The 13,392-nt window shown below is 43.2% G+C and overlaps 1 protein-coding gene across 1 annotated transcript in view; it reads right to left on the bottom strand.

Annotated features, from left to right (window-relative positions):
* Window positions 1-13,392, bottom strand: part of MYO1D (myosin ID) — a 359,595-nt gene that overhangs the window by 148,046 nt on the left and 198,157 nt on the right. Inside the window, exons 17-19 of the mRNA XM_052657133.1 lie at window positions 8,369-8,592; window positions 3,036-3,180; window positions 2,188-2,292 (exon numbers count right to left, since the gene is read on the bottom strand). Coding sequence (XP_052513093.1) covers window positions 2,188-2,292; window positions 3,036-3,180; window positions 8,369-8,592 — 474 coding nt within the window. The remainder of the gene's footprint in view (window positions 1-2,187; window positions 2,293-3,035; window positions 3,181-8,368; window positions 8,593-13,392) is intronic.

The following is a 13,392-nucleotide window of genomic DNA, read 5'->3' as shown; positions in this document are numbered from 1 at the left end:
TGATAAAGTAATAGAAAAACTTGATCACAGATTCAATGTTAGATAAGCTCTTATCTGATTTCTTCTATTACCCAAGCTAAAATCCTCAACCAGAGAAAAATCTCTAGTTATCTTGGTCTTACCTGAACACTTCTAGGGATTTGTCTGTAGGTTTTGTCAGCTCCACAGGGGGCCAGAGATAAAGTTTCCCTGGAGTCAGACCAGGATAAAACACATTATGGGTGAGAGTACAACCAGTCCATCCTAAAGGAGATCAGTCCTGGGTGTTCACTGGAAGGACTGATGCTGAAGCTGAAACTCCAATACTCTGGCCACCTCATGCGAAGAGTTGACTTATTGGAAAAGACCCTGATGCTGGGGGGGACTGGGGGCAGGAGGAGAAGGGAACAACAGAGGATGAGATGGCTGGATGGCATCACTGACTCGATGGACATGAGTTTGAGTGAACTCCCAGAGTTGGTGACGGACAGGGAGGCCTCGCGTGCTGTGATTCATGGGGTTGCAAAGAGTCAGACACAACTGAGCGACTGAACTGAACTATTTGCACAGGTCTCCCACCTTAAAGGATATTTTATAGCTGTGTGTGTGCTAAGTCGCTTCAGTCATGTCCTACTCTTTGTGACCCTATGGACTGTGGCCTGCCAGGCTCCTCTGTCCATGGGGATTCTCCAGGCAAGAAAGAATACTGGAGAGGGTTGCCATGCCCTTCAGGGGAATCTTCCTGACCCAGGGATCAAATGCATGTCTCCAGCATTTCCTGCACTAAGCAGCTAGGTGCTTTACCACGAGCACCGCCTGGGAAGCCCTTTTATGGCTGTAGCTATGGAGGGTGGTTGTTTCAGAAAGAACCAAAACATAAAGAAGAGGACTTGACTAAAATCATATCAAGTTTACCTACATATATCCTGCAGGACTGGAAAGTTGCTAAAGATGACATTACCTAAGCTATGATGTGAAGAAATACAGGTATTATTTTGCATTGAACTTAGAAATACAGAAGCACGGCTAAAACATTTTCAGTTTTTTTTTTTTTTTTTTGCAGTAGGACCTAGGGAGAGACATGTTGTCAGACATCAAATTGTTATCACTAGAAAGATGGAATTAGGGATGCCAGGTTTTTCTAAGCAGATGATGTAATTCTCAAAACCATCCAGCTCTCTCTGATAGTTGTCCTGATGACTAATTTGACTGTGATACTAGAAAGGAAGTATCCTAGATAGTGGATATGAGAGTTCACGAAAATGGTACATTCCTTTGTCAAATTAAAAAACTGGCATCATGGCTTATACTGTTTTGTGTGGGTGTGCGAATCTGGTTAGCAAAAGTCACTTCTTGGTTGTCTCATGAACTCTAGGTATACTGACCAAACAGAATTTCTGGATCTAAAGTTCAGAATTCGACTCTACACTTTGGTAACCAAGATACTACCAGCAAGCTTTCCATGGTGACATTTCATTCGAAGTTTAAAACAGACTGCTCTCTAGCTTGTTAAAAAGTCTGTATAATATTGAGTCAATCTCTTTTTCCACAGAATATCTGAACGCTAACATCCATTATGTAAGAATACATACATTACCCATTCCTCTCAGCCCCCGGTAACGACAGTTCCACTTTCTACTTCTATTAATTTGACTGTTCTAGATATTTCATGCAAGTGGAATCACACAATAATTGTCCTTTTGAGTCTTATCACTTAGATAATATCTTCAAGGTTCATCCACACTGCGGCACGGATTTCATTCCTTGTCACGGCCGAGCGGTATTCCATTGCATGGATACGTGTATTCTTTCTTCATATATCTATTGATGAACATTTGGGCTGTTTCTGCCTTTAACTACTGTGAAGAATGCTGCTATGAACACTGAAGTGCAGTCAATGATCTTTTAGAGAGATTTAAGTGATAGGAAAAAGATGATGTATTTACACACATAGCTACCACTTTTCTTGCTCTTAATTCTTAGGGGTATGTCCACGTTTCACTTCCCTAATTAGACTTTACAGCCTAACCCTAGTATTGTAGTCACTTCAGTCATTCCATCAACGCTGCACCGTGTATCCAGGTAGAGCCCATGGCTGATGTAGCCAGTCATGGACCTACGGTTCTGTCTCGCTGGGGTCATAGCTAAGTCAGTTTCACCTGAATCAGTCTTTTCTTCCCAAGGAGGTCTGTTTCGAGCTTGCCTTACCTTACGGACATGACAGGAAAAGAGGACGTTCATATATTTGTCCTTCCGTTTCAGTTCATTCGCAACGGGGACGAATGTGCCTGAGGTCTGAGGTGTATCTGGTTTCTGAAAGAAACAGGAAACACGGTAAAAGGTGTGTGCTTACCATTTTAGATGAAGACATCATCTTTTACGGCTTTATAACTCTGCTCATGTATTTTCACACAGGTCCTTTTCACCTCCCCATCCCAGATGATAAACTACTAAAGGGTTATTCTAACACCAAAGATCCTAGCCTATTTTAAAAATCAAGAATGGGAGAGAGGATGAAATACAGCTCTGGGAATAATTGATACAAAGGTGGGTAATTAAAAATAGTTGCTGAATTATGCAAGAGAAGGTTTAAATGATCAAAGCCAGGTTATTGAATGTACCTAATTCATATGGATAGAAGGCAGAGAACACTTTCCCTCTGTTTCTGGTTTAATATTTATTTGGCTGCAGCAGGTTTTAGTTGTGGCTCACAGGCTCTAGAGCACGGTCTCAGTTACTGTGGCTCATGGGCTTAGTTGCCCTGAGGCATGTGGGATCTTACTTCCCCAACCAAGGATCGAACCAGCGTCACCTGCATTTCAAGGGAGATTCTTTACCACTGGACCACCATGGAAGTCCCGATAACTCTATCTTTAAAGTGAGGGAACTATACACGTGGTAACACTTAGAAGCAGTACAATCTTTTAGTTTAGTATCTCTCATAAGATTTAGCTTCTGAAGGTGTCTTAGTCTTTCTATAAATTCCTGGAGAAAATGTCTTCTCTTTCTTTGTTCAAGGAGCAGAAGTAGATTCCACTTTGTTCTCCTGGACTTACCGAAGCAAGATAGTTGCCCTCCCAGGCTCTCTGGAGCCCAAGGTCAGCCCTTTGACCCTTCAACATTTCCACGGCTGCAACTTTTGCCCTCACTTGAGGCAAGTCTGAAGCAGGTATGGTCTTGATAAGTTGGGATGCTCTCCATCTATAAGTAAACAAACAAAATGTTTTAGACTTTAAAAATATCATCCTATTCATTCTCAAAAATAACTGAAGCTGCCTTTAAGTAGAATTAAATTACTTCCACATCACCCTGAAAAAAAAAACACAACCCTCCAAAATATACATAGAACATGTTAAAAGACATAACAGTTTTATGTGGACAGAGATTTCTGTAGAACTTCCTTTGCTGTTTGCATGTTTTGGAAGCAACCAGAACTTAGTGATACACGGACTCTCTTAATATCTATAGTTAGGGCATAGGAACTCTGGCTTCATCATTCATTCATTCATCAAATGTTTTCTAGGCACTTACTAAACTTCAGATGCTGTTCTAGGGAGTGGAGGCACAGCTGTAAACAGACAGACGAAGATCCTTTCTGCTAGGTGCTGATGTTCTAGAAAGCAGAGTTTAATGTTAGTTGCTCAGTTATGTCTGACTCTTTTTGAGCCCATGGGTTGTAGCCCACCAGAATCCACTGTCCATGGGATTCTCCAGGCAAGAATCCTGGAGTGCGTTACCATGCCCTCCTCCAGGGGATCTTCCCAACCTGGGGATCGAGCCCACATCTCATGTCTCCTGCATTGGCAGGCAGGTTCTTGACCACTGAGCCACCAGGGAAGCCCCAGAAAGCACAGACAGACGAACAAGCGAGTGAACACACAGTGTGGATGACGGGATTAGGGCTAGGAAAGAAAATAAGCCAAGGAACGGGGGAGAGGAGTGCAACAGAGGAAAGGAGCCGAGAGCAGGCGTGAGACGCCGAGGCTGGTCTGGAAGGCAGCTGACAAGGACAGAGGAGCAGGAAGTGGCGGAGCCCGCTGTATGGATGCTTGGGCAAGAGCGTTTAGGACGAGAAAACAGTGAGCGCCAAGATTCCAACGTGTGAGCTGGCTTGGTGTCTGGGGGGACAGCAAGGAGTCCTGTGAGTGGAGCAGGAGCCTGCGGGAGGGGGACCAAAAAGGGGGCGTCCGGGAGAGAGCTGGAGGCCATGTGTCGGGTCAGTCTGTCCCCTCTTCACTGCCCATGGTGGCCCAGGACCGGGTCCACTGTGGACTGACCCCAGGGCCCTGTCGCAGACAGCTGTGCTGGGGAATTCAGATCTGACCCACCCAAGCTGGGGGGGTGGGGGGGCGGGGGATGAGCACACACTCCTGATCAAGCAAACCTCCATCTCCTAAACACGTGCAGCAGACAACAGCTGCTGCCGGGAAGCTCAGCAGCCTTGACCCCAGGAAGAAGCTGGGGGCGAGGAAGGCACCCGGCCTTCCCAGGATGAAAAAGAACTGCTGTGAGGAATGAGATGGGGGCTGAAGCTAGATGCATGGAGATATTATAAGAAAACAAGACCCCGTGATTTAGAGCAAAATCCTTGAACACACTTCTCTCAGGATTCTACAGATCAAAAGTGCAAGGATCCGTTAAATACCATGCAGCAATGAGGCCAGGGGTTGGTAAACCACAGCCGGTGCCAAATCTCACCCATGGAGCTAAGAATAGTCTTTACGTGTTCAACAAAACAAAGCTATGTGACAAAAACCATGTGGAGCCCATAAGCCCTAAAATATTTACTACCTGGCCCTTTATAGGAAAAGAGTGCCTTTGAACCAGATTAATCCAACTGGCAAGACTCATTCAGTGTGTGTGTATGTGTGTACAGTCAACACACAGAGCTGATGTATTATTTTCAAAATGCTTGTTGATTGTAAGTCCTAAGAAGGGTGGGGATGGTCTTTCACAGCTTTCTTATTTATCACTGTATCCACGAAACCTAGGTCAGTGGCTCTGACACAGCAGGTGCTGAGTAAATAGTTGCTGAGTAAATCAACTGAATTTTACACAAAATAATCAATTCTAAGCCATACATAAAACCTCCAAGCCTTAAAACAGACTGCTGTGCAGTCTACACTGCATCATTATCAAAATCAGTAACCCTATGCAGCCGCTAAAATTATAACATAGATCTTTATTTACCATGATGGACAGGTCTCCAAGACTTACTTTTAAGTAAAGTCATACAGCCACACGTAGACTCCTGCTTATAAAGAAAGCTGAGCATTGAAGAATTGATGCTTTTGAACTGTGGTGTTGGGGAAGACTCTTGAGAGTCTCTTGGACTGCAAGGAGATCCAACCAGTCCATCCTAAAGGAAATCAATCCTGAATATTCATTGGAAGGACTGATGCTGAAGCTGAAACTCCTATACTTTGGCCACCTGATGTGAAGAACTGACTCGTTGGAAAAGACCCTGATGCTGGGAAAGATTGAAGTCAGGAGGAGAAGGGGATGACAGAAGATGAGATGGTTGGATGGCATCACCGACTCAATGGACATGAATTTGAGTAAATTTCGGGAGTTGGTGCTGGACAGGGAGGCCTGGCGTGCTGCAGCCCACGGGGTCACAAAGAGTTGGACAAGACTGAGCAACTGAACTGAACTGTGGAAAGAAAGAGAGGGAAAGAAACCCAGATAGAATGAGCAAACATTTCCATAGTACTTACTATGTGCAGGCACTATCTGAAATGCTTTATATATATTTATTCATAATCCTTTCAGAACCCTATGAGCGGGTGCTATGATAATGGCCCTTTTCCAGATAAGAAAACAGCGGCACAGAGAGGTTAATTCATTTGCCCAAGGTTACACAGCTAGTCAGTGGCAGCTAGATTCCAGTGTTCATGTTCTTAACCACTATATCATACTTCTCTTATATGTGCATTATATGCTTGTAAATGTATAGACAAAGATTTGAAAGGTTACAAACTAATTGCTAATGAGTGCTTATCTTAGGGGAAAGGAAGAAGAGACAAGAGACAGTGTGGAGGATTTCAACTTTATATCCTATAAAATTTTATATTATGTCACTTAAAAAAAATGAGCATGTATTCACGTATTGTTTCCTTACTTTTTAGATGATGTAAAAAATGTAGGTGACAGATTATATAATTCATGAAAAAAATGGATCTGTGCACTAAGAAGGCTCTGCCAAGATTTATAGCTAACATTTATGGGTTACACTGGAGAATGGGTTGAGGTTCTTTTGCTTTCATTAATTTTCTACTGTTCTATTTTTTTCTTTGTATGAACAAACATTTTTTTTTTGGAAAGCAAATGAGATACATATTAAAGAGCTTTCCTCCCATTTTTTAAAAATCTTTTGATATCTGCCACCAGTTTACATTCAATACATCAATCAGTTCATGGTATACTTGGTAGAATACCATGATGCCAAATGACCATATTTGAGAACCATTAGCTTAGAGGAGCCTGGCATGCTATAGTCCATAGGGTTGCAAACAGTCAGACATGACTGAAGCGATTTAGCACAGTTTAGTTTATAGGGCTTCCCCAGAAGCTCAGAGGATGAGCTGGTTGGATAGCATCACTGACTCAATGGACATGAGTGTGAGGAAACTCTGGAAGATAGTGAAGGACAGGGAAGCCTGGCATGCTGCAGTCCATGGGGTCACAAAGAGTAGGATACGATTTAGGGACTGAACGACAATGGCTCAAGAGGGTTAGGATGCAGGAGATTCGGGCTTGACCCTGGGTCAGGAAGGTCCTCCAGAAAAGGAACTGGCAACCCACTCCAGTATCCTTGCTGGACAATCCCATGGACCGAGGAGCCTGGTGGGCTACAGTGCATGGGGCTGCAAAGAGTCAGAAGTGTCTTAGGGACTAAAAACATACATACAACTTAGTTTAGGTGACTAGATGCTGTATGTAAGACATAGCTAAATATATCTGGTGCATGCTGGCAACAAACAAGCTTAAAAAAACAAGAAGAAAGAAGCTATGAATAACTACAAAGTCAGATTCAGGGCAGTTTATAAAAAAATGAAGATTAGCTGGGAAGGTATCAAATGTGACATGGATGTTAATCAATCTATTTACTTATTTGTTTTTAAAAATAGCTTGCTCTATAACAGTGTTTTCTTTTCTTTTTCACTTATTTATTTATTTTTATTTTTACTTTATTTTACTTTACAATACTGTGTTGGTTTTGCCATACATTGGCATGAATCCGCCACGGATGTATATGAGTTCCCAATCCTGAACCCCTCTCCCACCTCCCACCCCATATCATCTCTTTGGATCATCCCCGTGCACCAGCCCCAAGCATCCTGTATCCTGTATCGAACATAGACTGGCGATTCATTTCTTACATGATAGTATACATGTTTCAATGCCATTCTCCCAAATCATCCCACCCTCTCCCTCTCCCTCAGAGTCCAAAAGTCCGTTCTATACATCTGTGTCTCTTTTGCTGTCTCGCATACATTCTTTTATTTTAAAATCACCCAGGACCTCCGCTTGGGCTGTGCTCCCCAGCACCATTAAACACGACTTTTCAGAGGTGGGACCTGGGCCTCGGTGTGTTTTACAAACTCCCTGTGAATGTCAGAGAATATCATGATGCCAAATGACCATATTTGAGAACCATTAGCTTACAGGAGCCTGGCATGCTATAGTCCATAGGGTCGCAAAGAGTCAGACATGACTGAAGCGATTTAGCACGGTTTAGCTAATAGCGCTTCCCCAGAGGCTCAGAGGATGAGCTGGTTGGATAGCATTACTGACTCACTGTCAGGTGTGGACAGAGAACCACTGCTCTGAAAGGATAACAGACTTCCTAGTGTGAGTGATATGTGGTAATTCTAACAGCGAAAAATAAAAGAAAGTAGAGACACCATGCTAATAGCTTATCTTAAATACGGCTTGACCTGGGCTTTGTGGCATACTACTGTCTACTGCTACAGGAAAAGTATGTAGACGGTTCAATTTTTTGAGGGGTAAGCAGATGCCCTTTGACAGTGAAATCATGAAGGTGGAGACACAAGGTAAAACCCAATGGAAGTGTTAGTTGCTCAGTCTTATCCAACTCTTTGTGACCCCATGAATTGTAGCCCACCAGGATCCTCTGTCCATGGGGTTTTCCAGGCAAGAATACTGGAGGGGGTTGCCATGGCCTCCCCTCCAGGGGATCTTCCCCACCCAGGGATCAAACTTGGGTCTCCTGCACTGCAGGCAGATTGTTTACCGTCTGAGCCACCTGGGAAAAACCAATGTCCTATAGCAAATAGCAGAGCTGATGTCATGGTCTCAGGTTTGTGACTTTATCTAGTAAGTGTACTGCCATACACGGATGCTGCACATATCAGCAGGTTCTTACCTATTAAAAATTGCCTGTAGGACCTCCTCGAAATGGTGAAGAACTTTAGGTGGGGTTGGCCACTGCACGTGCTTGCCATAGTCCCTCATGGTCTTGATGCCGTGGAAGCGTCTGGCCACCTCGTGGATGTAGGACTTGACCTTGTAGCGACGGTAGTATCTGATAATCGTTCGTGCTGCTTTGGTCCTCTTGTACCGCATGCGGGCCAGGGTGCCCCGCCACACCTTCATGATAGAGGAAAATAAAAAAAGGAAGATGTTGCTGGATCACTTTGAAATCACAGACGCTCCTTTACTTAGATGCTCAACCTGGAAATTTACGTATATCATAAAATCAGCCCAAGCTGAAGCATGTCAATTCTGCCTGCCACCAATAGGTGGCGCCAGGAGGCACACCTGTCATTTTGACTCAGAGTCTAGGGGGTTCATTATCGACAAAGAAGTGTGTGCAGTCTGAAGCAGAGCCCTGTTCTAACTCTAAGGTCATGAAAAGAAGAAAGCCAAAATACCATTATCCTTGGATAAATATTTTAAGAATGTTGAAAGGAAGCAAGATGAGTCAGAACCCAAAGCCATCAACATCCACAGTTCTTTTAGGAAACCTAGCTTTGCACAGACAACACTCATCAGCTGCTACTATAATGTTGCAGTGGAGGTATGAACTGATTTATTCATGGTCTGTGCAGCCCCCCTCCCTGGGTGTTATGTAAACTCCCGAGAATTTAGATGTATTCCTGGGGAAAGGGTAAAAAACAGATGACTGATATCATACGAATCCTTGTCCAATGTTTGCAGTGCTCAGAAATCAATCAGACAGTATGTCAACATTTCAGTGCCTGCTTTATCCAAGCACAATGAAGTCACAGATTACTTACATTTTTCTCAGGATCCCATCCTTCTCAGCCTCTCAAGTAAAAAGAAATTTGGTATAATCTTCATCATTGATTCTTCCCCTAACTATGCTATTACCAAATGTATCTTTTCTTGTACACTATTTCCAGTATAAATTGCTTTCTTTTCCTTTCTGCTGCTTGAGTCCCAAGACCTCAAACTTCCTCACTGTTTTCTTGGATAACCTCCTTGGACACACTGCCACCACCGTCCAGGTGATCCTCACTGCTGCTACTTAAATGACTGTCTGAATTCCTAGGTTGATGGTACTATTTCCCTCCCTGTCTCTGGACTCTCAGCACCAAGAAATTCAACCTCTAATTCAAAGCCCACACAGTATGAATTCTCCAGAATTGCTCCGGGTTCTTTTGTTTCTTCTTAGACCCCCATCTGCGGCCGCCAAGTTCTCTCAGAAAAACTTAAGTGATGCCTTTTTCAAAAAATAGTATTTATTTATTTATGGTTGTGCTGGGTCTTCATTGCTGCATCCCCTTGTGTCTAGTGGCGAGTGGGGGCTACTCCTCATTGTGGTGTGTGGGCTTCAGTGGGGTGGCGTCTCTTGTTAGGGGCACAGGCTGTGGGCAGACCGTGCGGGCTTCAGGAGTTGTGGGACACAAGCTTAGTTGCTCCATGCCATGTGGGATCTTCCTGGACCAGGATTTGAACCTCTGTCCCCTGCACTGGCAGGCGGATTCTTATCCACGGCACCACCATGGAAGTCCTGTGATGCCGCTTTCTTTCTCTATTTTTTTCCTGAGGTGATTAAAAAAAATTTTTTTTTAATTAACTTTCATTGGAGTATAGTTGCTTCATAATGTTAGAGTAATTCCTTGCTGCAGAGCAAAGCGGGTCAACCATTTGTATGCATATAGCTGCTCTTTGTTAGATTTCCTTCCCATTAGGACACCCAAGAACACTGAGGAGAGCTCCCGGATGCCTCCTTCATTTAGCCATTTTAGGCTGGTTTCCACAAAGGTTCCTAAACATCCCAGGAGGCTGCACTGCCCCTCCTTCCCAGCCTGCTGCACAGACATGCGGAGGCGATTCACGGCCCCCACAGAGGAGCTAACGGATCAGGAGAAACCGGGATACGCGAGTGAAGCATGACAGGAGCCACTTGTGATGAACCTGGAGCTCATGCGCAAGCAGAACGTATAGGGACAGAGAGGCAGGGAGAGTGACTCTTGGCTGCGGGTGCCATGAGTAGTCACCCATTTCAGTCAAGAAGCCTTTCCTCCTGTAGCTGGATCCATCACACACGTGGCCGTGTGAGGCCTCCACCCAAGCACTAAAATAAAGGTCCCTTCTTTAGCATCTTGAAAAACCAAGAGTACAATTACAGGGTGGAAGTGTGTGATTCAGTTGCTTAAAGAAAACACATTTTTAAACTCTCATACTGTTTGTTGCTTTTTTTTTTTTTTTTTAAAGAGAAAGGCTATTAAGACTCCCTGGAGCCGCATCTATATAGGAAATCAATCTTTAATTTTTAAGAAGTGTTTTATAGAGAGTTTTGTTAAAATGATTTTGGTTAGACTCTTCAGTACTCCGAAAAAATAATGTGTAAGTACGTTTTAAGGGGTAGGGTTGTTTGTTTCTGATAGCCTTGGAGATTTCATCTGTGTCTTGGTTAAATTAGGTTTTGTGTAGCTAAAAAGTCAAACAGCACAAAAATGCTATAAAAAAGACAGTAGTCCTTTCTGTTGCCCACTGCCTCAGCTCACAGTGTCATTCCATTCCAACGATTCTAATTGCTTCAGGTATTTACAAATAATACATATAGGCTGTTATTTCTTGGTGAATCTTTTTAGACCCTATCCAAATTACAAAGGTTGGTGAGTTAGCTCTTCTATCACCACTGTTACCATCCCTTCATCACTCAATAATAATTACATCAAAATTTTAAAGTGTTTACATTGTTACATGTTATATTAGCTATATTATAGGTTGCATGAATAATTTATATAATACATGTATACATAATATATGTTATATATGAATTTGGTTCATCACTGTGCTAAGGAGCATAATTGGCTACCATTCCTTTACTTTATTATATAAACTTGCTTTTACAGGTAATATCTGTCTGGTTTTTCAAAAATGTGCCTTACTTCCTAAATACTTATGCTAATTTTTCCAAATGTTCTACCAGACTCATCAAATGATCAGCAATAATGTTTCCCACTGTCAAGCTCATCACTAGAATGTTTTTTCTTTGATGCTCCTTATGTCCATATGCTCTTTGAGCTCACTCCACAGTTCCTATCCTGGGACTTTTAAAGGTCTCTTCCACGTTAGAGCCCTGATTCTTGAACTTACTTCTTTCTTCATCTTGGTTTCCCTCCCTCCAATAGCTTCCAAGAAAGGATGCATGGCCAGTAAATTTCTATGCTCTTTAATTTCCTTGAGAGTACAAAGCAGTTGCCTAAAATATTTGTTTCCTAGGGTATAAGAGCAGAGGAGTGGAGACCAGGCTCTGGACCAGACTGTGTCAAAACCCTGGCCCACTCCAGCCAGCTGGGTGAACTGGGGCAACCTTCCCAACCTCTCTGTGCCTTCGCTTTTTTATCCATAAGATGAGGATGTCAGGGCTTCCCTGGTGGTCCAGCGGTTGAGAATCTGCCTGCCAATGCAGGGGACATGGGTTCAACCCCTGGTCTGGGAAGACCCCACGTGCCACGGAGCAACTAAGCCTGTGTGCCACAACTACTGAGCCCACACTCTGGAGGCTGTACTCTGCAACAAGACTACCGCAACGAGAAGCCTGTGTACCACAACGAGAGAAAAGTCTGAGCACAGCAACCAAGATCCAGCACAGCCAAATTAAAAAAAAAAATTAAAAAAAAAAAAGATGTGGATGATGATGGTGCTGATCTTGTAGAGGTGGTGTGAGGATTAAAGGTTTCACTATACACAGAACACTGAAAATCGTGCCTGGCGGGTATCTGGAACTCAGTATGCATCGGTTGGTAGGACTATTTGAAACCTAGTCCTTATCTTCAGGAGGCTGTGCTACTTTTCTTTTAAACATTTATTTGTTTATTCATTTGGTTGCACAGGTTTATTTATTTGGTTTGGCATGTGGGATCTAGTTCCTTGGCCAGGGATTGAACCTGGGTCCCCAGCATTGGGAGCTCAGAGTCTTAGCCACTGGACCACCAGAGAAGTCCCTGTGCTTCTTTCTTTTTTTTGTTTGCGCAGATTTTCTGCCTCAGTCACCAGTCAGTGTGACCTGGAAACTCTGATGAATATGAACCATTCCTCCTCAGTATGCCATCTGGCCCGGATAGTGTTTGATGGTGTGTTATTGTATTCTTCCACTGATAACATGGACTGGGTGTCCATGATTGATATGTCTTATCTGGGCTTTCGGCTGCCCAAGATTGGTGGAGAGAGAGCTGGGGCTGTGGATCACCACTGACTTCTTTCCTTAATACTAATGAAATCAATGCATCGGAGCTTTGCTTCAGTGAGTAAGGGGGGTATCGTCGGATTTTGGCTTGGTTGGGGACACACAGTCTTTCCCCATGTCTTGTGGAGCTTTTCCTTGGTTTGGCCGTAAGAATTATTCCCAGCAAAAGCTTCCCCTCTTTCATGCCCACTTACTGACATACCAAAGTCAGGAAAGACTCTTCTTGCCTGGGGGGGTGGGGGTGGGGAAGCAGTCCTCTTGATAGAAGAAAGGGTTCCTGATGGAGGTATGGGTTATACCAACCCTCCTCTCTAGGAACCCTTATACATAAGGCCAGAGCCTTCAAAAACAGTGAGGCTTTTCAGAATTCCCTCCTTGTACTTTTCCACATTTCATTCTTGTCTTTGAAGAATACATATATTTCTTTTTAGCAGCTTCTTTCAATTTGGTCCAATTTCATTTTTTGGATAACACTTCTCAAGTTTATAGTATGAAGTTGGGAACTTTTCTTGGTTTCAGGGTTGATGGCGTGTTCTCCTTTATGATCAAAACGAACATTATAATAATAACCTTTTAAAATGTTACTTTTACATTTTTGTTAATTTCAGCAAATTTAGGGGAGAGGAATTTCATGAGCTTGCAATCATACCATCAACTTTATCAGAAGTCCCTTAGGCTTTGTTTACTTTTCTAACATCAGAGAAAAAGTAGCAATGAGAAACTAC

This window comes from Budorcas taxicolor, chromosome 19 (genome assembly GCF_023091745.1).
Source record: "Budorcas taxicolor isolate Tak-1 chromosome 19, Takin1.1, whole genome shotgun sequence".
Lineage (NCBI taxonomy): Eukaryota > Metazoa > Chordata > Mammalia > Artiodactyla > Bovidae > Budorcas > Budorcas taxicolor.
Note: the sequence above shows the minus strand (reverse complement) of the source record. Positions and strands in the feature narration are given on the sequence as shown.